Here is a 25,544-nt window from a genome sequence, read left to right on the forward strand (position 1 = left end):
CAGTGCTACACACACACACACACACACACACACAAAGAAACACTGACAAATCTGTCTCTTCCTCTCTCCTTCTCACAAACAGATGCACCGACACCTCGAGACAGATCGGCAGCCTGCCTCTCTCTCATTTATATACACATCCAAAAAAAGAGCACTCGTCTGTGCAGACGCACAAACGCTCTCGCACACTCGAACGGAGCGTGGTTGCAGTGTTATCCATCAGACTAGTACTTGACTGCGCTGATCGCCACTGCTAGCTGAGAGATAGACTAGACACATGCACACAAATACACACTGGCACATCACACAGTGTCCCCGCACCATTTAAATTGACAGTGATTTGTTTCCGGTTATGGAAATGATGATGATGGTGAGGATGATTACGATGATGAATAAAAGATGATGTGGACTGTAATTTAGCGTATTTTTAAATCATTTTTTTACATGCACACACAAAAACGAATGTCTTCGTATTGCTTTAATTGGAAAAGTGATTAAACACAACTGCTGGAGTCTAAACTTGTAAAAGAGCCAGCACACACAAACGCACATACACAGGGAGGCTATTCGTAAGGGCCCAAAACAAAAATGATGAGATACTGTAAGTGCTCCTGGACAGGAGTGATCCTTCTAATCATCCCGATCAAATCGCATTTCTTTGATAAATCTTTGGGAACGCCGTAATTCCAGACGACCTTCAGCCAAGTTCGCGTGCAGCTGCCACGGTGTCCACCATTAGACCAACACAGAACCTCGCTTTGTCTTCTGCAGCTTGTAAATGTTGGGAAAAAATGTATGAGTGCAGCAGTTATGGTGGAGACAGAGCAATTTCTGCTAAAGAAAAAGACATGCATCTGCTGTAGACAGCAACATAAGGAGGAAACTAAAGGTCACTTGGAGACTTGAGTAGTACTACTGCACGGAGTCAGATCAGTTGCTCCGAGTGATATTACCTAAATCTTCTGTGGTGGGAGCTGAAGAGTTTGGTGATATCTGTAGATGTGGCGTATAAGAAATGCTCTTGTCAGGCCTCATTTCTGCTTGAGGCTACCTTGCATTGCAAATCAATTAGATTGTGGGCAGTGTAAGATGATTTTGACGCATAACAATATTTTTTTGAATATATGTGTTAAGTCCAATACTATTAGAATCAGAATCAGAATCAGAATACTGTATTAATCCTTCAAGGAAATCGTTTTGTTGCTGTTCCTCCCATAAAGTGACAGTTGCTAGTTGACAGAGCAAATACAATACAATAAAAGTAGTACAAAAATATACAAAAAATAAAGTAAGATGCATTTAAAATAGAAGAAACAATATTGCACAAGTATTCACAATATACAAAGGTAAGAGGCTGCAAATAAATTAACAGCATCTGAAGTGTTGAGAGTGTTAAGAGTGACCATCACTCAGCGGGAGGAGTTTGATGGCCACAGGCAGGAATGACCTCCTGTGGTGTTCTGTGGTGCATTTGGGTAGAATGAGTCTGTTACTAAAGGTTCTCCTTAGACTGGCCAGTGTGTTGTGGAGTGGGTGAGATGTGTTGTCCAGGATGGTCTCCACTCTTGCCAGCATCCTCCTCTCTGACACTGTGTTCAAAGAGTCCAGCTCCACCCATACAACATCACTGGCCTTACGGATCAGTTGGTTGAGTGTATCTGCCACTCTCAGCCTGCTGCCCCAGGAGCGCACTGGCCACCACAGACTCATAGAACATCCCCAACATTGTCCAACGGATGTTGAAGGAGCTCAGTCTCCTCAAAAAGTAGAGTCGACTCTGGCCCTTCTTGTAGAGTGCCTCAGTGTTCTTTGACTATTATAGGAGTACAATATAGTGTTAAAAAATTCTTGATATGAGGGGATGGGAACCCGTTGTCTGATGATTTTTCCTCTAGTGCACAACATCTAGTGCGTTGGGGCTTCCATTGTAGCCAGTGGATATATGGATAACTTACAATAGGTCATTTGGGCCAAGTCTGAATGTTTTGTGTTGAACCTGAGACGCAAAAATGGATTTTCAGTTGGTGGATGGTGAATTCCAATCAATCTTCTTTTAAAAGATCAGATATCAATTCATAAAAAAAAATCCAAATGACAATATATGCCATTTCCTGTGCCCTCACATCAGAAAACTTGCTGCTGTCTGGCAAGAGTGATTTTGCATGACTAGTCTCGCAAGACCACGAAACAAGATCAGTCAGTATGTGAGGGGAGGTCCAAACCATGACAGTGGCTCCAGCTCTGTCAGGCCAGAAAGGTGATGTGTGGTAATGTTTTAGATTTTTTTTTTAAAAAAGTACGCCAAACAAGAGCTGCACAAAAGCAAAACCATATGTAAGATGCAAAAAGTAGAGGTAGAAATATTGTGGAAATACTACAAATCTCTGAAACCAATGTGATTTTGTATTTTTGTCTCTTTCCGTACTTGTTTTGGAACTGAAATATCTCAAAGTGAATCGATGTTGAATTCAGTCGAATCAAATTGAGACCTCGTGAAACGGACTTGATTCAGGAAATCAGTAGTGATACTCAGCCCTGCTCAGTAGACAGTTTAAAACCACAGCAGCAGCTTTGTTTAAAGTATTTTCTGGATAAATGTGATGTTAGCTTCCTTGCCGGCAGGGTATAACAGGGCCTTCAGCCTTACTTGCTCTCTGCGCAAAGTGTTTTCCTGCATGCAACCAAATTGTGTTCAAATTAGATTGATTAATTTTACTACAAAAACAAACTAGAAAGGCCTCACCACCAATATCTTGTCCTTTATCTACAGATTCTTCATATTTATATACAGTTTATTGGTTTACAGACGTCAGAGAACCTTTCACATTTTGGTTATTTGGTGATCATTTTCTTCCAAACAAAATAACATTAGTACTTTGCAACGATAGACATTTGATTATGACAAAGGTTCAGTAACATTTCCTGTGATACTGTTTGGTGTTTTGTTGACCCATCCATCCAGCCCAACCTCCTCTCTTTGCAAACTTCTATAACCTCATCTCACCTCAATTTTCATTGTTGCTCCCTGGAAAGTGAACATAGCAACTAGAGTGATTGTCTTTTTCTGCATTATAACAACAGAAGAGAAACATCATGTCATGTTCATACTTGAACAACAGTTTTTTTGTTTTTTAAAACCAAGTCTTTTATTGTAGCGTGAGTAATGACACTTTCATCTCTTGTGAAAAGCTCTTGGAAAAAAGACCTCTATCACGTAGATAATGTCTTAATTTTTCATTTTGCTTTTCAAAAGTTATCTAAGGTTTTCCATTCACACAAAGTGAGATCTCATAAAGGGAGAGGAACGCTTCAAATGAGTGTAATTTAGATGAATTCAGCTGGTTTCATTTCATGGCTCTTTGTTTGTACTGCGATAAAACCCGAAAGCAACAATGAAACACAGATAATATATGAAGTGAGGAAATGTATTTATTTTTGCAGGTGCGACATAAACCAAAAGAAGTGTGCGTGTATCTCACCTCAAATCTTACCACCGGACATAAAATAAACACACAAACAAAAATCTATGAATTTTTAATGTACAGGAGGGCAGAATAGATAAGTAAGGATTGAAATGAGAACGAACAAGAGCAACAGAGAGGAAGATGATATCTTTTAGATTGAATTAAGTCAGGCGTAGATTTCTCACACAGGAACATACGGTCTAAAAGTATATCACCCTCACGGTCAACTCAATCAAAGTTATCACCACAGGCCATCTCTTTGCTTGGAGCTCCAACTGGCAACACACACTTGTACGAAAACATAGACTCACACTCCTCCCTGACAGAGGATCAACATAATAAGTGTCAACTCCTCTTTAATGAGTTGGAAACAGACCAACAATTCACCACAGACGTGGGACTAATATAAAAGCTAAAGTTAAAAAGAGAGCAAAATCGAAATGGTGCAGTTGATTACCCTCATATATTATAATCTCGGTTTCATTTAACTTCACCGAAGACACCTTTCAAATTGAAAAGCCTTTAATCAAAAATTGTTTATGAGATACTTCGTCTGTGATGTATGCTAATTCTAAAGCCGTAAAGTTTATTCATCCTTGAACCCGAAGATGTATGAGAGTATCGCAGCATGAAGGCTCCTGCGAGGATTTTCTCAGTGTGCTCTGGCATATTTTCATTTCAGACATGAGCGAGTTAGCGGCATTATGCACCACATTTACATCTTTTCAGTCCAGTTTCCCCTGATATTAGATTAATATTGCACAAATCTGCAACAGACTTTGAACATCCGTTGCCTATGATCAGTACCAGAGGCAATGATGATGAAGCGTCAGGTGCGTAGCATATCTAACAGTTAAGCATAAGTACCCACAGACCTAACTTGACCAATAATTCATTGAATCTGGGCAATCAGAGGAAACAATGAAAGCCATGTCTTTGAGCAAGTTTGACGTGGTTCAAGGAGGCTAAAAATGTCTTGTTTGCTAGTTCTCTGGAGGACAAAGATTAAACCGCATATTGTCAAGGCTAACGCTCATTTTGGTCAATGGTCAAGTGACGTAAGAGGCCACAAGCTAGGTGCACATATACAGTGTGTAGAAAAAGATATCTTCTTCTCCATCATTACATTTTTCATTCTCGTGCACCCAACACTTTGGGAATCCCTGTTGTCCTGTGAAGACGTTTCACCACTCTGACTTAGCTTCTGACTGATGGGGAGTTGGAATATCAAAAGGAACATCTGTGGGTGTTGCTCATCAGAAACTCGTAAGACTAAGACAGGATAAAACTGTTTCTTCCTACTACCGGTAAGTGTCTGGTCATTAGTGGACACTAGTCATACGAGTTTCTGGTAAATACACTGAGAGACTCACATTTGCCTCAAGTGCAACCATCATATAATTAGACTGTGCATAGTGTAAGGAGGTCATGATTCAAACCTAAGAGTGAATCATAATCAAATCAGATCAAATAGGGATTATTTTTTTCATCTAAGCTACTTGGAGGAGTCCGCTTGGATGATTCCAGCTGCCCTTGTTTCAGTGATGTGAGGGGAGGTCTGTGGGCGGTGAGGCACTGACTCTATCAGAGTCAGATTTACAAATGTGAACCCAATTGAATAGCTTAAATTCACCTTTCAATTGGCTGCTCCCACCCTCACTGGTTATGTTCCATATCTAGTAACAGCATTCTTTATGCAGATTTAGGTGAGATACATATTGGGCCAAGGAACAACGTTAAAACTTTAGCAGTTCAGAGAGAGAGAGAGAGAGAAAGAGAGAAAGCAAGAGAGCAAGAGAGCGCACATTTGCAATTCCACAATTCATACTCATTCAACACAAATGAGAGTACCCAAGGAAAATGTATTTCAAGTTTTGACAAAAACGAGACATAAAAACAAATACTTGAATTTAAAACTGTTAAGCAGGCCGTTCAATAAAAATGGTCTTTATTATTATTAACCACTTCAAGTTTTGACTCAAAGTCCAGTTTTGAGCATTTCTCAAGCTTAGATATTCAATCCTCCGTTTTTAGCGTTCAGTCAGAGAAAAAAACTAAAAATAAATGGACTTCAACCATGCACTTGACTCTGTATAGAAGAAGAAGAACAGCAGAACATGCATGAACCTGTTACTCACTAGCGCCCTCTTCCTTGAGGCAGGAGCACTGGCGGCCTCACCTCGTATTTTTTTCAGTGCGGTTTAATATCAGATCAGCAAGAGTAAATAAATATGTTGCACATACATTAAATACATCACCTAGACTAGGGAAAGTTAGGACACATGATAACAGTGTCCACAAACATTATTAGAGACAGACAGAGAGGCATGAACCCAATGCAGTTTGTGAGCAATCCTAGGTGAGGCTCAGCTCATTGCTACCTCAACTCACGTATTTGGACACGAAATTCAGTGATTTTGACTACAAAAATTATAGAAATGATTGGAATCATATGGGAATTACATTTAAATCACAGACCAATGGACAAATATTATAATTAAGGTGAAGCATGTCCACCTTCTCGCCCGATGACAGCTGGGATAGGCTCCAATCCCCCCCCGACCCTTCACAGGACAAGCGGTTACAGAAGATGAATGAATGAATGAATGAATGTCCTCACCTGCCGCCCCTGACATCACATCCCTGCCTTGTTTTCAGCTTTTAGATATACGATTACCCGGATGACTGAAAACCTTCACAGACATGCTGGTTCCTACTTCTAAATTCACCATGCTGATAGCGACCTGGAGTGAACCCTGATGGAGCGGGGGGTCATTGACTGAATTTTCTTTTCAGACAGAGAGTAGAAGAAAGATTTGGGGTGGGAAATACAAAGAAGTTTACCGAGGCAACTTGAGTCTGCAACACCCATTGGCAACCAGCTGAACGCGGGGCTTTAGGTACGGGTGCTGATGCAACTGACACTTTAAGAGAGAAAATCTTTTCTTTTGTTGGAAGCTGATGTTTCTCCAAGCTGACGTATAAAATATAATCCCTCTTTGATCTGATTTGATTGTGATTCATAATTATGTTTGAAGCATGACCTCCCTACATTATGCACAGTCCAATTATATTCTGGCACAACTGTAAAACAAACAGCATATTTGAAAAGCACCATGAACCCCAAGTGCTGTTACATATTTGAGAACCAGCATTCAGCCGCGGCACTCACGGCAAATCTGAGTATCTCAGCGTGTTCACCAAAACAATCCAACGCGCCCGCTAGCCAGCTGAGTAACACCTTGTGTGTGTAAGAGTGTGTGTGTGTGTCATGCAGTGCCCCCAATAAGTATCTGACCTCTGAAAAGTTACGCAAGCTTCCTCCTCCTCTGCGCACACACACAAAAAAAGTACGTGATTCATTGCACATGCATCACATGCAGAACATGCGGCTCATCCTAGGAAACAGAGATTAAGTAATCGTGCACATTTGTGTGTGTGTGCATGTGTGTGTGTTTGAGTGTGTTTAGCTGGAGGTCTCGTCCTTAGCAAAGAAAGGGCTGTCTGCGGCCATAGAAAGACAAGGGGAGACACACTTTGAGGTGTATGTCCTCTATAGAAGGCTGACACAGCTGGAATTAAAACATAAGCAACGCGCAAAGGCGCACGATCAGCGATGCGTATTACACTTTTTTTTTTCGTTCTGCACTGGACAAATTTTTAGGGGAAATAACTCTCCCAGGTGATTGCCTTTACCAAATGATTGAGTGCCTACCTCTGCAGCTGGGAAACACTGACATAAATTTCAGATAGGACCTTTTCGAAGAAAGTGACAAAACTATATGAGATATATTAGCCGGCGTGGTGAAAAACACAAAAGTAATAAGCTTGACTGAGCTCATACACTTTGTATGAATAAATATTGGAGCATTTTATTTGGTATTTGGAGAATTGTAGTTGAATTGTGGCTTTCCTTGTTTGATTTTTTTTCAAAAGCCACTTGCTTCTCAGTCCTCCAGGTCATGGTTTATCCAGAAAACAAGATGTAAACAAGATGTTTCCGGAAGATGTTTCATTCAAGTAGCTTCTTCGGTTCTAAAAGGTTTGGTTCCAGTTCCTTTCATGCAGAGTAAAATTGTATCAGGATATTTATCCCAGTCAAGCAAAGGTTAACCCTTTGATTTAATTCTCTCTCAACTGGTCTCTAGCAAATGCTTCCTGTTGTATTTTGTTCTGCTGCTTTGTTGTCATCCCAAGTGACAGATTGGCCTGGTGCTATGGATAGACCCCCCCCCCCATAACCCAAAGTGTTGGTCCTGCAGAGCAGTCGGGCAAGGCGCTGACTCGCTACCAGGGTGTCACACCGGCACTAGCTTTGACCTTTGATCTCGCAACAGAGGGGGGGCGAGTAAAATCGGAGCACACCCTCAGGGATCAACAGAGCCAACAGAGTCACTGAGAACAAAAGGCTGCTTCTTTTTTAGCTTCTCAAGCGATAAAGTGTATCTGATGCCGGCCTCGGTTTCCTGCTGGGGGGTAAATAACTATTTCACTCACAGTTGATGAACTGATAAATCACACTCAGTGTGGTCAGGAGACAATTTTTATAACCCTTGGTTGTCTTGAGTAGCCGAAATAGCTCAGATGGGAGAGTGTTAGACTGAAGCTCTAAAGGTCCCGGGTTTCTGCAGCTTTCATTTATGTCTCATTTGACTATACAGTATACGCATGACTGATAATACCTTTAACCTGGTAGGACTGACAAATGATAATAAACTCCATTGCATGACTTGGGAGGGTGCCATTCTCTGACTCAGGAAAAACATATCATATATCATTCCAGTGTGAGTCTTTTAGAATCGATCTTGGTGATTCCTTTTAAAGCTCTTCAGGCCCGTGCCCCACAGCTATAGCACTGACCTTTTAGCACCATACAGGCCGGCACGTACCTTAAAATCCTCGGACTGTCTGTTCCAGGGGCCTGGCTAAAAACTGAAGGGGCACAGGGCATTTGCAGTTAGGGCCCCCACGGCGGTGGAATGATCTGCCTGAGGAAATCTGGTCAGCAGACTCTGTGATCTCCTTTACGTCTCTACTTATCAGAGAGCCTTCCTTGGTTTTCAACGAGTTTTAATTGAGATTTAAATTTTTAACTGTATTTTCTTGTGTGTCTAAGATTGCAGAATTAGTTTTAAGTGCTAAAAGATTATTGTTATTTTTATTATGAACCTAGATAGATGTGAAGAATCTTTTCTCTGGAATTTGTCCGTCACACGTTTCTGTAGCACAGCTTCATACTTATATGTTTATCTGTATCATAATCACAATAATGATGAACTATTTATAATTTTCATCTGATTTCCTATGGGACCTGGGAAATTTAGTGCCCTTAAAACGTGCTTTGATGTACTCTATGTACTCTGATTAACTTAAGTTCGGCATCTTAAGCCCTCATAGTCTGCTAACCTTGTTGACATCCACTCAGCCAGGCGCTCAGAGCAGACTGAGCATAATTGCATCACCACTTTCAGAGTATCATCTGCAGTGGGGTTAAAAACAGCCGGCAGCAGCCGAGAGTCAACGTCTGCGTAATAACCAACCACGCTGTGCTCTGTCTCCGTTCCCTATCCCTGCAGACTACGCCTGGCCCCTCCCCAATGCTCTGTGTCCGATCTGGATCTACCTGGACGTGTTGTTCTCCACCGCCTCCATCATGCACCTGTGTGCCATCTCTCTGGACCGGTACGTCGCCATCCGCAACCCCATAGAGCACAGCCGCTTCAACTCCAGAACCAAAGCCATGATGAAGATCGCTGCCGTCTGGACCATATCTATAGGTATGACATACGTTAAACATGTTTAAACTGTGGTAGAGTCTTCCTAATCACAAAACTACATGCTAATCACTGGATCGATTACAGCTAGATTTGTATGATTGTGCCGTTTACACTCATGCTATGACAGGAACCTCTGTTTTAATCTTCATATGCATTCTGGAGACACCTATGACCTTTACCTCTTTAGCATTATAGTATATAAACTACTAATTGTATATTTATAGAGGTTTGTGAGAAGAAGTGATCTCTATTTATTCAAACAGCAGACCGGATAATGTCATCGAATCATAAAAACCCATATTTTGGTCTGTAGCCATACCATTTCTGAGATGTAATTTTCCGCCTCAATGCTAATACAGCGGGAGGCCGATCGCCAACTCGTCTGAACTCGCCTCTCATAAAACGCAGCGTCTGGTTTTAATTGGAAACATCTTTTTGGGTGTACGCAGAAACTTAACAACAGTTGTTCGCAGAATTCGTTTACTTAGCGGGTAAAATGAAATGCTCATTTACTCTTGATAACTTCATGGCCAGCCGCCCTCACTTAATTAGTCTGCAGAAGAGTTTTGAATAGGCCCGACTCAATAATCTGGAGCATTTAATTTTTTTTTTTTATTCAATGTCACACTCAGTGCTTTCAACAAACTTTAAGGCAGTGATTTGAAAAGAAAATAGCACTGCTGCATTCTTGATGAGAGGCGTTTGTGGTGAGGTCTATAGGTCATTGCAAACTCACAATGCTGCTGAATTTTTAAACTGTACCATGTCAGTACTTCTTTCCTGTGGCTGATTCAACTTTAGTAAGGTTTAAGCTGTAGGTCCCCAAATATTGGTCCCTGGACTGGTACCAAGCCACAAAGTATTTGCCACTGGGCTGTGAATCACTTAATAAATCCCTCTTGAATAGTAAGCATAGTATTCTAGGATACTTTTTGCTCACAACCAGAAGGAGCTGACTGGGCAGGGCTTTTAAACCACTACAGACATTTCTTTCAGAGACAAAATCACTAACACTACCAGGAGTGAATAGAAGAACTTGATCTTCAACTTGCTCTCTGAACCCACTTTGTCATTTCAGGGATGAATGACAATTTGAGCATGGCCTTGGTTCAGGCAGGCCACAAAGTCAAACTCAGCTCACAATCCCAGCTACTTCAGATGAGAGTTAACCTATGAGCCAGCCCACATTAGCTGAGGCATCAGCTCATTCAGGGTGGCCTTACTTATGCTCCTTTAGTCTGCCTACCTTTTTGGTTTTTCCTTGGCAAGCTGCTTTGTGACCCACCTCCACTCCTGCTCCACCTTTTACGCTGTTTTGGTCTTGAGCAGTTTCATTTCTGTGACACTTATGTCTCATTTGTATCTGGGGGGGTCTTTGCTGCTGATTTCCCTGTCTAAAGTTTGGTTCATGAACCCGCAACGGGCCTATGCAGAGACAGTCTATGTCGTAGGTGCTATGTCGCTGAAACCCTACTTCTTAGTAGTAGTTTGTAAAAGAAAAAATTGAGCAGGATTTTCTGTGCATGTCAGACCTTTGAGAACAAGGAGATGCATTTCGGACCAATCACAGCTGTGGTGGTCTATGTTGCCATGATGCATAGTTCCATTTCTTGGGAGGTGTACATCAGGCTACAGCGAGCTACACCGTACATGTGATGTAAAAGCTACCTGCGACCATAAATCTGGCTTAAGACTTTCCACGTACGCACATGGAAAGGGCAGGGAGGACCCAGGACTGGGCCGTGCCACCAAAAAGAAAATACTGCAAATCCAAATGAGGTTTCTTTGACTAAAGTGGTCCTGACTGAGCTGTGTTCAAGGTGGCAGATAAAGTGTAAAGCATTCAAAGCCAAACTGGGGCCCAGCAACATTCTGGGCAACATTCCCAACATTAGCTAGGGATACTGGGAGAGATTCGGGCTGGACTTTGTTTTTTGCTGGTCGATCAACAGAAACATTGTCAATAGAGTTTGGCTGTTAATTGAAACCGTAGACGACCTAAGAAATGTAAAGGTATAGATCCCCGGACCATAATCAAGCTTGGTGTCCTGAGACAACCACAAAAGCACTGGAAGCCTTTTCCAGTCCATTTTCACTATCATATCACTGTGATATGTCGGGATCTCTGCTTTAATCTTCACATATAAAAGTGAACAAATTCACTTCCAAATTTGTGGTTCATGGTTGTTTTCTTGCACTTTGTTCCTGTTAATTTGTCCACCCTCTGTAGGCAGCCTCAGGCAGACTGTTCATAATGCCTTTTCAGGATCCACTCGAAGTTTAGCATCTTCCGTCTTCCTGGAAGAGTGGGAACAATGTCCGTTTGTTGACGCCCAGAGCACATTGTTACAGCTGGAACTGATTTGCATCACATACTTCTAATCCCTAGAGGACAACGCAGCACTTTTCATACTCATCTTTATTGCCGACAAATTCACTAATATGCAAATTAATGAAATATGTAATCTGAAAATTGAACGGGTGGCCGTAGCTAGGAGGTATTACAACATTAGGAGATGGTGACACTGCACTTGTACAGTCTGTGTGAATATTCATATACTGATGCCTAAAAGGCAGAATTTACAACCACAGGAGCAAAACCAATCATCCGCCCCAATCTTATGATGTTGTGTTTTTTCATTGATATTTTATCACATTTAGCGTCTCATTTCTTCTTGAATCCTCCTTAGAGTGCAATAAAGAAATGACTGGACTGGATTATTTTGTATTGCAGAAATAGATCAACATCCTGTTACTTTCTCAAATAACAGCAATATTATGAAAAAAAAAAAAAAATGTGTGAGTAAAATCTCCAAACCATGAGGTCGTTTAGGAGCAGTTGTGCAGCTTTTTCTTCACATTGCATCTTTAGATGGAGTCTGGACAGGTTTGGATTTTGTAGGAGTTATAGTTTTTGTTATTTAAGGTTATTCTTGATCTAGTGGCTGTTCTGGAGCTTTGGATCGTGATATGATTCTCATTGGTAGCTGAAAATAAGCTTTTCCTCTTTCCAACCTCCACTTCCTTCCCTAGCTCTACCTCTTACCTTGTTGGAGCAATCTTTTCGACTGTATAGGCGACTGGGTAATCTGTTCGTCAAAAGTGCGTGCATGTTCTGGATAAGAACGCTGCCTCCCCTCTGAGGAACGTGTCGAGGGATCAGATGACTTTCAAAACTTTTCTCACAGCCCTCCCTCGGTCTGTCTGACCTCCAGCTTCCGCTGATGTTGCGTCGTGCCCTTTAACACCCAGGAGGGCTTCCATGTCTTAACACACACACATACAGATCATCTGAGTGTATCCTTACATCCTCTGGCCCTACGGTAAATGCAGGTCAAAGTCATCGGATTAGCACATAAAAAGCCCAGGGATAGATTGTTGCTGCATGTAAAGTCACAGTGTTCTTCCAAGAGGAAATGCATAGTATCTGCTCTCTTAGATTCATATGCAGGACTTATCGTGAACTCGTTGACCAAAGCTTTAAGGAGCAGTTGTGATTCTTGTGGAAAGGATGTAAAGTGAACAAGAGTGTGTGCTGTCTGGATGAACAGTTCTATTGTCTCTATCGGTGAAGGTTCTCAATTATTCAAGTCATGGTATATCCAAAAAGAAGAAGCTGAAACTGAGGAACTGAAGAAGTTACTTGGATGAGTGGAGAAACATCTTCAAGAAACCCTAAACGTACAGCTGCCCTGATTTCAGACAGTTTTATTCAATTGTTAGTGTAAATACATCAACGTAATCAATGATACAGCTCAACTCGTATTTGTCCAACGTGTGGTTGTTGCGATGACTTGAGGGTTAGAAAAACTGATGATTGGCTCATCAGTGCTTTCGTAGGTTCCTCTAAAGTACATTTTGCCAACTATAAAAAGGTGTTTCGCCATGAGAGATCACTTCTTGAAAGCTGCATTTACAGACTGACATGACCGATGCTTCCAGTTACTGGGAAGAGTTCTACCTTACCTTCGATCATATGCTCTTTACTCGCTCACATCCAGCTATTTTTTCAATCAGAAGAAATCCCTGTTTTCCTAGTTGCCATTTCCTTGACCCCTCAAGTGGTTCTTCACTGCAACATCCAGGCGCGATTGAGGTCTGATGATGCATTAGTGTACTGTGAAGAGATTTTCTGCCTCTTTCTTGCCTTTTTTTTCTAGTTTTTGTGCCGTTTCTGTCTCTTTTTGCTCTCAGATCTATTAGAAGTGATACATCTACTCTTAAATACTAGTCAAGACGCTACAGCTCCCTTTTTTTGAAATGCAGTAGCTGCCATGCAGAAATTACCTCAGGGCATTTTACCCACAGCCCTCACGCATTTAGATGCGTGAGGGCTCTTGTCAGAAGAGCTGCTTTGAAGTGAGGTTTTAGGTCTGGGTTAGTGAGTGTTTATTCCAGAGGTGTGTTCAACCGGGTGCATCTCAGACCACCGAAAGAAATACTGGAGCTTTGCAGATTTCTAACATTAATCTATCTTCAGTCAAGTTGGAAAAAAATACTTAAATGTTTTTGTTTTCAAGTCTCAAGACTTATAAAGTTCTGTAATACATATACAATATAATAAAGCTGTAATGCATTCAGAACAAATGCATGGAGCTGGTATTACTCTTCTTTTACTTCTTTGACTGTATGCAGGGAAGCAACAATCTCTAAAAATCACGTAGACCTAGGCACAAACAGGTAAATATGTGTTGCTTTATTTCTTCTAAGATGCACTGACAGATCAAGTAGACTGACCCCTCCAGATGACAGGTGACTTCCTTCACTTTACCCCTGTGGCACTTCGCAACCTGCTGCTCTTGAATCATAAGAAATCCCCTGGTTTCCTGCTGGCATTTCCTTGACCCCTCTAAAGGTTTTTCGCCGCAACACGAGGCAGTGATTGAGGTCTGGGAGGTTTTTTACCAGCATCAGCTGGAGGATTAGTGGCGACACATCCGACAGAAAATCCCTGCAGCCATTCTCTTGGACTGCACTGCACAGACTCTGGCCAGTTTGGCCAATGCACTCTATGCTTTTTGCACTATATGTATTTATATACACTCTATGCTTTCTACATTTACTGTTCAGTCTTGTGTTCCTGCTGCACTGCAATTTTGTGTAGTTTATCACCTGCATTTAGACAGATATTGTACCATGAAAGAAAATATGGACGTACACTGCAGGTTTTGTGGCACTTTTTATGTTCCAAATATTCATTGTTGTTTAAAGTTGACCTAATAAATCTGCTTAAAGGTGACCTAATATAACTTCTCCCCGTATCTCATTTTTTTTTAATTTTCTAAGATTCCCTCTATTGCTTTTGAGTGAGTTATGACGCAAAAAACATAGGGATATACCTTATGTCAAATTTAATGATGACTGAGGCCCTAATGATCTGACATTTTTTTATGGACACATAAGCTATTTGCAGAGAACTTTGATGAACATCACCATGCGTTCAAAGTATTAACAACCAAAGAAATAACAGTATATTATGCCTTCATTTATTATGTTTTCATTGATTGCATTGGAAAAAATAAATGTTTTTTTGAAATTAATTATTCTATCATAATTTCAATTACTATTGTATTATAAAGTTATATTAAATTATTACATAAATATTAAATTTAGGGATTAGAACTACCTAAATAAAAAAGTAAGTAAAAGAAGTGTTATTTTTCAAACTGTGTAGTTAATTTAACCCGTTTAGTGAGTTAAAAAGGAACTCTGACATACTGTAAATGATAAATCCCTTAGTGTTAATTTAACCCAGTTTGGTGAGTTAAAGAAGGAAATCTGACACAGTGATAAATAATTAATTAATAATTAATTTTGAAAATGTTAATTTAACTCGTGGAGCTATATAAACCCTAAAAAGGTATAAAAACACTCCAGTTTTTGCTGTGCAGCCAGTACTAGAAAACTCCAAAGTAAAGAAAAATAAAGGTACATTTACTCAATTTTGTCTTTTTTTGTGTGTTTAACACATTTAATTACATTATACTGGTGGTATTACAATTTCACTGTTGGTAACGTGATAGGGACGGGATAGAGCAAATAATCAACGGGAGCGGGACAGAGAGATTAAATTAAAAGATGACGCATGTACAGGGGGGCAAGTTGGACAACCGAGTCTGATAACTTTAGACAACAATATAGGGAGCGGGACGGGATTTGGGAGTCTTTCTCTCGGGATTTTGCGGGACAGGATTTTTTTTTGGGGGGGGGGGGGGCAGTCACGTGATCGGGATATGACGGGAGTATTTTTGTGGGCTCTGGATGGGATGGGAGCGACAATTGATTCCCGTGTCACCCTCTAATTACTATATACAGTATACTCATGTGTGTTTCAAGCCTGGTGATGATATGTCTTCACTGGGATGCCGCCGACTACCATTAACACTGGAAACAATGGGTAGATATGCCAGAGGAAGTTATTTTTGTTTCTTGTGCCTTCGATCACGGAGACCATTTGTGTTTGGTGGCGTGGTGTCTACTGTTTGTTTAACTGATTTCGCCTCGCTCCTGTGTAAGTCACGTTTGGTGGTATTCTAGAGGATTTCTTTGTTTCTTTCTTTTGCTCTTGGATGCCATATTTCTTTGGTGCAGAGGTGTCTCTCAAATTTGGGAGGCTATGTTATGTCTAATAAACAGAAGTAACCGAAAATAAACCGATAGACATGACTTACATGATATGCTTCTTTGGAGGCTTTCAAATAGTTGATAGTTTGACACCACAGACAGATGAAATGCACGTCTGACGGTTGTCGGCCTGTGGTTCTTGGGAGGCTTTCAAATAGTCAAGTCCTATCTCAAAATGCTAGTCAAGCGTCTTCCACACCACAGCAAGATGAAATGCACGCCTGACGCTCGTTGGCCCGCAGTTTTATACAAGATTTTGCCTACTAAACCCCGCGATTGCATGTATGGAAGGAGGGCCTCTTCCATAGACAGGTTGAGGAGGTCAATTGACCCTCCTATCTACCTATCTATCTATCTATCTATCTATCTATCTATCTATCTGTCTATCTATCTATCTATCTATCTACCTATCTATCTATCTATCTATCTATCTATCTATCTATCTGTCTATCTATCTATCTATCTATCTATCTATCTAATCAACTGAGTTTCACAGGAGTTTTACACAGGGCTCTATGTGCTCCCAAACGTGACCTTTGACCACCACCATCCTGCAGCTGCTGAATACTGCACTGAAACGCCATCAATTTTCTCTGCGCCTTCCATACTGGGGCTTCCTGAATGACGCTCACAGGCGTCTCACTAATGATCGTGGACGTGTACGCACTCTTGCTCATTTTATCTTTTAAATCTGGCTCGGACTGAAGCATGAAGCACTGAAACTATCTCATCGACAGAAACTATCTTTAGCTAGCGTTAGCTTTTCACCGCACTCAGAACATGGGCGGGCTCGGTTGGCATCACGTGATTGTATAGAAATATGTCTGCGCATGCTCATAAACTTCCAGTTAAACATTGTCCCGGCTTGTCCTGGCGAGACTGCACGTATGGGGTGCGTGTGTGTGTGTGTGCGCGCGTCTGCATGTGTGCGCATCTGCATGTGTGGCAGAGGGGCACCCCCATATGGATCGAGTCACGTGAGTTTCAAACGAGTTTCACACAAGGCTCTAAGTACTCCCTAATGTTCACCTGTGACCTCCACTGAATTATCCATTTAAATACGTAATACATAAGTTAAATACGGTAATTTACAGTATCCTCCTATCCCCTGCCCCTTGACCAAGTTCACCGAGTTCATTCAGATCATTAGGGTCATCAATCATCATTCAATTTGACATAAGGTATATCCCTATGTTTTTTGGCACATGTAAATCCATTCTCTTAAATCCAGTGAGTGAAGTGTTGAGGCCTCACAATGCCGTTGGCTGTTGTTGGCTGAGGATTTCTCGCGCAGCTGACCACCTGATGATTTTGCAGATCTCCGCTTGTTGCCACAGCAAATCATCCTGCAGCAGCTTCCTGCCCTCTAACAGAGCCGCGCCTCGATGTTCCAGCGAGCGAGCGTGTCCGTTTACCACGTCATTGTGCTCTCTGTGGATTCGCAGAGTGGGCGAGTAGCTGTGGCTCCTGCAGATAACTGCTGTATTATCCCCCTCGGGGAGGGGAAATCTGCTGCATTTTTAGAAACAGCTCGGCATGAAGTCTAACTTGTGACTGTGTCAAACATCACCTGCTTCACAAAGTAGAGGGAAGTTATGTTCAGACACTGCTCCACCTCAAAGGGTTTGTCCATCTAATTCAAAAAAATAGATATATTTTGTTGCAGTTTATTTGCCATAAGTGGTGTCTGGACGTAGGTTTTATTTATGATTTAATCCAATTTAATGGAAATGAAAGCAAGATGGCTCCTGAAGAGCCTGACGGGTTAGGGATACACAGGTGAAAACATTCACAAGAGAAGGAAGCAGAACTGACAGAAACACAACGAAGGCGACAGATAATAAACTAAAACAGGAAACAAAACCATGACCGCTCCAGCCACCACCTTGGCAGTGCCTGACTCTCCCTAACTCCTGGCTAGTTCAGAAATGGAGGAGGTGGAGCATGAGTGGAGCTGAGGAGGGCTGGTGACGCCTATGGTACACTCATCTGTGACTTAAAGCATCCACACCTTAAATTATGCATACGTTTAAGCCTTGATACAATTTAAATTGTTGAGTTATATCAAAATTCACCTACATATTGATTTTGTGAGTGGTGAATGTAGTCACTGGGTGCCAGGCTGTAAACATGTTTATTTCCATTTTAACGTGAAGGTCATCAGGGATTGATTCACATTTGGAGCCAGTCTCAAGTGGTTATTTGAGGAACTGCAGGTTTTATCACATTTTCAGCCCTGTAGGTTGCCCCTTGTGTATGACCCATGAAGACTGCCTTTAAAATAACATTGGTTAAATGAACCTGAGTTGTGAAAGTAAGGGAGGAATGTCAGTCAGCTGGTGTGATCCGTTAAAAGCCAAAAACTGAGCTTTCAGCAGCCTCAAGTGGCCATTTGAGGAACTGCAGTTCCAGCATCATTTTTCAGTCTCGGCCGCCTTCTTTCCACACACAGTTTGAGATGATATCAGGGAATCGTGACTAAGCCAAGACCACTGGACTGCCTCATTAGTCCAATTTATTTGCATTCACAGGTAATTTGTACGTTCAATGAAGATGAATGTCTACACTTAATGCAAATAAATGTATCCTTCTGGGTGAAGTGTGTGGGCTGTCAACTGCATTAGGGGAGCTGCCGCTGCTCCAAATTGCATTTTGATGTCGGCCCAGTCTCTAGGAGTGCAAGAGAAAACGATGTACCTTGCACGTAATGTATGCCAGCCCACACTGTGACAGAGCTGGGAGGCATCCCGACTTGTCTGTGAAACGCTCCGGTTGCCAGGAGCTTTAAAAACCTGGTGTTGCGTCTCTCCTCCCTGTCTTGTTCTGAAACGGAGCCCAGGTCAGCTGCCACTTTCAACAGAAAAGCTTTTTGAAATCAGAAGCGCCACATTAGTCAGTATTATTATGACGGGTCAGAAAATCAGCTCGGCTTCAAAAGGCTCCTTCTCACCTTGGTCTTTCATCAGCACCATCGTCTAACAGCACCAAAGTGCCACTACGAGCATCCATTACGCGATGATAGATTCTAAGAACCCTAATAGCGTATTGATTTATTACAGGTGCAGCTCTCATTTCCTGTCTAATAAGTTATTCTGCAATGCTCTATCATTATTTACTTTAATCATCATAAAAATAATGTCTTCACATTGTGCTCCCCACCACCTGGGTTTTGGTAATGAGGAGGTAATCTTGCATTTTTTTTTTTATCCTTGATTTATGATTATTGCTCTGAAATAAGCCCCTGTGTGCACAGGTAAGGAGTCTGGCCATTAGTGTTTAATTTAAAATAAATTTACCTTGAAATTAAGTAGTAACAGGATTCTGGAGAACCAATTTCTAGTTATACAATAAAACAACAGTTAGCGCTTCTATGAAGCCTAATGCCATTAACCTTTAGTTTAGTTTACATACTGCTCCATGCATATGTTACAATACATGATCAGAATTCACCTTCAAAGAAATGACCCTGTTATGAGCCTACTGTTCCCATATGAATTTCATTTAATGTCCCAGCTCCATAATTCTAACCTCTTTCCTCTTAATACATTTTGGATGGAGTTTGCCTTTTTCCTAGCACAAATGCAACAGGAAATGATCTGAAAACAAAAGACAGGACCAACAAATAGTAACATTAAGACCCAAGGCACCTTGTTAAAATCGAAGCATTGTTTGAAAACTACTCAATAACGTCTATTTGGTCAAAGCTGCAGACATTACCCATTTGCCCATTTGTGACTCATCAGAGAATGGACATGGACCTTCTGAGGGTGTCCTGTGGTGTCTAGCAGCAGAATGTTGTTAGTGGGAGGGCCCTCTGTGGATCATCCCACAGATACTTGATCAGTTTGGGATCTAGTGAATTTGGAGGCCAGGTCAACACCTTGCGCTGTTCTTCATGTTTTTTGAGTTGTTCCTAAAGCGTTTTTGTGTGTGTGACTGTGTCAGGCTGCATCCTGTTGGGGATGGCTGCTGCCATCAAGGAGTGTCATTGCTATGGGGTGGGGGTGCCTGGTCTGGTTTAGGTGGGTGCTACATGTCTAAGTAACATCCACATGAATACCAGGTCCAAATGTTTCCCAGCAGAACATTGAATTATGACAAGATATTGTCAATGTTATTTACTTCTCCTGTCAGTGGTTTTAATGTCGTGGCTGATTGGTGTATAGTAGTTTTAATGCCAACAGCAAGTGAAAACGAAACTTAACTCCAAAAATCAAATGAAAGTTGGCGAAAAAAACTATTTTCTCATGCAGTAGAAAGTAGTGTGGCTTATGCCTCTGTAAACCCTCTAGCGTCCTTCTAAGGACATTTTTGTGTCTTGACATTAATGCCAAAGGACACCAGGCTCCACTAGCTTTACTAAACAGCAGTACTGGATGTAATAGAAATGGGAATACATTGGCACAACCTTGCTGAATTAGGAGTTCTCGCTTTGGGTGTGACAGGTTCTTGCCCATCTTTGCCGGGAGTAGTAGTTAGAGAAGCATCTTTGGGACCAGACTCTTCATATCAATAGCTAAAATATAATGGCAGTGTGGGGTTGTGGGAACACGTCGTTGCTCGTGTCACATCCTGCTCTAAAAGGGAAGAGCAACATTGCATCTGGTTCTAAAGGACAATTCACACGTATGTTGTATAGCTATGGTTGGGGTTGACCAGACAAGTATCATTATTGGTATTCGCAAATTGTTCCAAAGAGGTTCTAAAAATGTGAAATGTGAAACTCGTTCTCTCACTGTCTTTCTCCATAGGCGTGTCAATGCCTATTCCAGTGATCGGTCTCCACAACGAGCAAAAGGTTTTCGTCAACGGCATCTGTGTCCTCAACGAGGAGCGCTTCATGCTGATTGGCTCCTTTGTGGCCTTCTTCATCCCCCTGGTCATCATGGTGGTGACTTACTGCCTCACCATACAGGTAGGCCTTCATAGGTGTGTTTATGTTTTCAGCTCGTATGCTAGCCGCCTGAACATTTCTCCGTTTCCTGTTGCAGTATTCTTACTTCACTTCTTTCCAACCTCTGATCTCCAGGTTCTTCAGAGGCAGGCCACAGTCTTCCTGTGCGAGGCAAAGACTTCCTCCCAGCAGCCTTTGCACACACCAGCAATGACAAATACATTGCAGCCTCCGCCGAGCACCTTCCCCCTCCCTCAGATCAATACACCGGACTCACAAGGTAAACACTGGTCAGGACTTTAGCAGCTGCTTTACGTTAAAAGAAAAATCCCCCATTAATAAGTGTTTAACCAAGTGATTAAGAGCAAATATGCAAATAATCCCCAGTACCGGCCATGCATTTAATACTGTTTAATTCGAGTAAGAATAGCCATTGCTGGTGACAATTCTAATATGCTTTATCATTTCTTTAATTGGAATTTTTAGCCACTGCAAGCATTGAACTCATCACAGATTAAACCGAGAAGGAGCACAAAACAGACTGATGGCTTTGTGCTTTCCACTGTTGAGATAGCTGAATAAACGCCTACAGTCTGCATTTCTCTTGAAATAATAACAGTGGCTTCTCCAGCTACTCAGACCCATCAGTATGCGCTGCGGGCACGCGTTCAGTTTTCTATGTATTTCTCCTTGGCTCCAAGTCCTACAGCTCTTTCATTTTTGATTTGAAAAACACAAACATAAATAAATGGAATAAGGCAAGTGGGCGGATTGGGCGAAGTTGCATTTTAACTTCGGCACAGGGTAAAAATAAAATGGACCATTTTCTAAATCCTTACCCCGAAAGTAAAAAGCATTAAATGCATTAAAGTGTTTTTTTACTGGTGTAAGCTACAACTGTTGGCATGTATGTGCAGTTTATATCTCTGTGACCTTGCACAGACCCTAAAGCCTGACATGCACCTCCCCAGAAATGACTGGTCCACTTGGTAGCTGGTAATTGATTGTTTTGGATCAACAAAGGTGAGACGCATTGAGTAAAGGTTAGCTGAGACGGTTCAGAGATACAAGCATTTGAATGCCCCCTTCTTGTGGCATTCACAACTTTGTACCTGGAACTTTTCGGAAAGGTTCACGGGGTGTTATGTGTTTGCTGCCGCTTTCAGAAATGGTGGAGGTGAATGGTGCGTTAAGAAATTGTAATTTAGATGTATAGAACTACCTTCCGCCTCATCTGCCTCATCTTTTCATTATGCATTTCCTACATAAAGTTACCCGGTCGCTTCTTAGCATTGGTGGCTTTTTTCCAAGCAACAGTTGCCTAGCTGATGTTACAACTAAAAAAACCAAGCATTTTGTGGAAAAACTTCTCAACACAAGTTCCATTTGAAGGAGGCATTGGACTGACAAGCTTGTTATCCTACACCTCCTTTGTTACCAGATCACCAAGTGGTGAGCATACCGACTTTTTGCTGCAGTCTCTTAGCACATGATAAAGTGCATACCCATCAAGCCAATAATTAATACCCCTTTCACAAGATTCCTCGACAGATTCCTCGATGGGATAGATGCCTTGTATGCCTCCTCTCTGAAATTAAGACTCAATTATGCCTGAGCAATGTTACTATAATTTGAGTTAATTTGTAGTATCAAAGCTGCCATTGTCAAATATGTGCTGTGTTGCTAAGTGCACTAACAAAAACTAAGTGGGGAAAGGCTAAGCAAAAGTCTCTCCAACACTAAATAGTCAAAAAAAGAAGCAAACTATATGTCAAATATTTCACTAACATCATACCGTGGTGCTGAGCAGACAGCAGTTGTCTGATCGGATGAGATCGTTTTGGGCAGCACATAGACGGCTGGTCCCTTACTCCAAGCCAAGCCTTACCTTCTCCAGGAGAGATAAAAAAAACTTTAAGACGTGTCAGTCTGCGCCATGAATTTTCCACCTTATCCTCTATCCATCCTGGAAAGAGAATAGTGTAAATGAGATATCCGCCTACTGCTCAACCTTTTCATCTCCCCTCCTCCCTACAAAATATCAACAGCCCTGTTAACAAGCAGTCTGGCGTGCTTTCAGTGGTTGCCGTACAGCCAGCAGTTTTCTTGGCAGCTCAGCTGGAAGGGTAACACACTTAAATGCACGTCATTGCCTTCGTATGAAGTTTGTCTGCAGCCTGTGGCATACAAACTTAAGACAAAATCTTAATCAGTCTTTATTGCTTAGTTGTGTTTGTTCAACCACAAACCTGTGTTGATATATATGCCTGAATTGTCTCTTTTTTCTTTTCTTTTTTTTTGTTTGGCCCTCCCAGCAGAGGTAAAGCCCCCTCCCGTTCAGAGCAGACGAAACACCCTGAGCTGCCTGAAAGGCGCCGAGCCCAGCATTCTGCTCAGCGCCTCCACATCGGACAGCATAAGCATCATCCCCAGCTCAGAGGTGGCGTCGCAGCTCAGCTCGCCAGCCGCCGGGCCGGGAAGGAGCGACGCCTCGAGCTGCCACGGGAGACGGGGGATGATGCAGGCCATAAAAAACGAGAGGCGGGCCTCAAAGGTGAGAACAATGAGTGGAGGTTAATAAGTAGAACAGTGATAATGATAAGTACTTCACTTGTTACCTTGTTGTGCCGACGAGAGCGAAAGGACAACGTAACAGTGGAAGCGTTTCCATCTGCTGAAGTGATGTAGACGCGCACTTAGAGGCGTGTCAGTAGACCATTACGTCACAGTGGGGCGTGGCTGCAGTTGCCACAGAGAACTTTTCCAGCAACATTCATTGCATCAACTTAACAAAAAATCTTCAAACTAATTTTAAGTGTTGTGTCTTGACTTTAATTGAAAAAAGAGAAAAAACAAGTTTTGTATTTTGGTGATTTATTGAGAAATAAAGGTCAATCGCAAGTTAAAGCCACTTACACAGGAAGCTGGACATTAAAGGGGAACTACTGTTTTTTACAACCTGGATCTTATTTCTTGCATAAAATACGACCGTTTACTCCCCCATATAACTTTTGTGTAATTTGCAGTCGCTCGGGAAATACACTATATTACCAAAAGTATTCGCTCACCCATTCAAATGATCAGAATCAGGTGTTCTAATCACTTGGCCTGGCCCCAGGTGTATAAATTCAAGCACTCAGGCATGCAGACTGTGAAACAAGACATTTGTGAAAGAATGGGCCGCTCTCAGGAGCTCAGTGAATTCCAGCGTGGAACTGTCATAGGATGCCACTTGTGCAACAAATCCAGTCGTGAAATTTCCTCGCTCCTAAATATTCCACAGTCAACTGTCAGCTCTATTATAACAAAATGGAAGCGTTTGGGAAAAACAGCAACTCAGCCACGAAGTGGTAGGCCACGTAAAGTGACGGAGAGGGGTCAGCGGATGCTGAAGTGCATAGTGCAAAGAGGTCGCAGACTTTCTGCACAGTCAATTGCTACAGAGCTACAAACTTCATGTGACCTTCAGATTAGCCCAAGTACAGTACGCAGAGAGCTTCATGGAATGGGTTTCCATGGCCGAGCAGCTGCAGCCAAGCCACACATCACCAAGTGCAATGCAAGGCGTCGGATGCAATGGTGTAAAGCACGCCGCCACTGGCCTCTAGAGCAGTGGAGACGCGTTCTCTGGAGTGATGAATCACGCTTTTCCATCTGGCAATCTGATGGACGAGTCTGGGTTTGGAGGTTGCCAGGAGAACGGTACATTTCAGATTGCATTGTGCCAACTGTGAAATTTGGTGGAGGAGGAATTATGGTATGGGGTTGTTTTTCAGGAGCTGGGCTTGGCCCCTTAGTTCCAGTGAAAGGAACATTGAATGCTTCAGGATACCAAAACATTTTGGACAATTCCATGCTCCCAACCTTGTGGGAACAGTTTGGAGCGGGCCCCTTCCTCTTCCAACATGACTGTGCACCAGTGCACAAAGCAAGGTCCATAAAGACGTGGATGACAGAGTCTGGTGTGGATGAACTTGACTGGCCTGCACAGAGTCCTGACCTGAACCCGATAGAACACCTTTGGGATGAATTAGAGCGGAGACTGAGAGCCAGGCCTTCTCGACCAACATCAGTGTGTGACCTCACCAATGCGCTTTTGGAAGAATGGTCAAAAATTCCTATAAACACTCTCCTCAACCTTGTGGACAGTCTTCCCAGAAGAGTTGAAGCTGTAATAGCTGCAAAAGGTGGACCGACATCATATTGAATTCTATGAGTTAGGAATGGGATGGCACTTCAGTTCATAGAATGAGTAAAGGCAGGTGAGCGAATACTTTTGGTAATATAGTGTATTTAGATCCACGCATATCCATATAGTGGGAGTGACTGGGGCACCGAAACGCAGCCGCTAAATAACGCATTATCTGCCTCAAAACTCGTTTATTTCACCAATATTTTGTTATGATACGCTAATGCTATTCCCTTTTGAGTCCAGAATTACCTGTTATCATCATCCGCATAACAAAATATTGGTGAAATGAACGAGTTTTACGGCAGTGCATTATTTAGAGGATGGATTCAGCTGCCCCAGTCACTCCCACTATGTGGATATACGCAGATCTAAATATCTCCCGACTGACTACAAATTACACAGATGGGTGAGTAAACGATCGTATTTTATGCCAGAAATAAGGTCCAGGTTGTAAAAAACGGTAGTTCCCCTTTAAGAATTGTAAATCTACATTGTCTAAAGACTGTACAGAACCCAGAGTCTGTAACTCTAGACGACCTTTTTACTGGAAGATACCTTGAGCAGCTCATATAGGAGGGGCACTTCGGCGTCAT

At 42.0% G+C, this 25,544-nt stretch overlaps 1 protein-coding gene across 1 annotated transcript in view; it reads left to right on the forward strand.

The window, feature by feature from the left end:
* The window catches only part of LOC311486278 (5-hydroxytryptamine receptor 2C-like), a gene marked incomplete at its 3' end in the record, with an annotated part of 32,299 nt that overhangs the window by 5,318 nt on the left and 1,437 nt on the right, over positions 1 to 25,544 (forward strand). Inside the window, exons 2-5 of the mRNA XM_084542073.1 lie at positions 9,041 to 9,241; positions 20,617 to 20,780; positions 20,895 to 20,961; positions 23,078 to 23,313. Of these exons, the coding sequence (XP_084398199.1) occupies positions 9,041 to 9,241; positions 20,617 to 20,780; positions 20,895 to 20,961; positions 23,078 to 23,313 (668 nt within the window). The remainder of the gene's footprint in view (positions 1 to 9,040; positions 9,242 to 20,616; positions 20,781 to 20,894; positions 20,962 to 23,077; positions 23,314 to 25,544) is intronic.

The sequence above is a fragment of the Chelon labrosus genome (genome assembly GCF_963514085.1).
Source record: "Chelon labrosus genome assembly, chromosome: 1".
NCBI classification, from domain to species: Eukaryota; Metazoa; Chordata; class Actinopteri; order Mugiliformes; family Mugilidae; genus Chelon; species Chelon labrosus.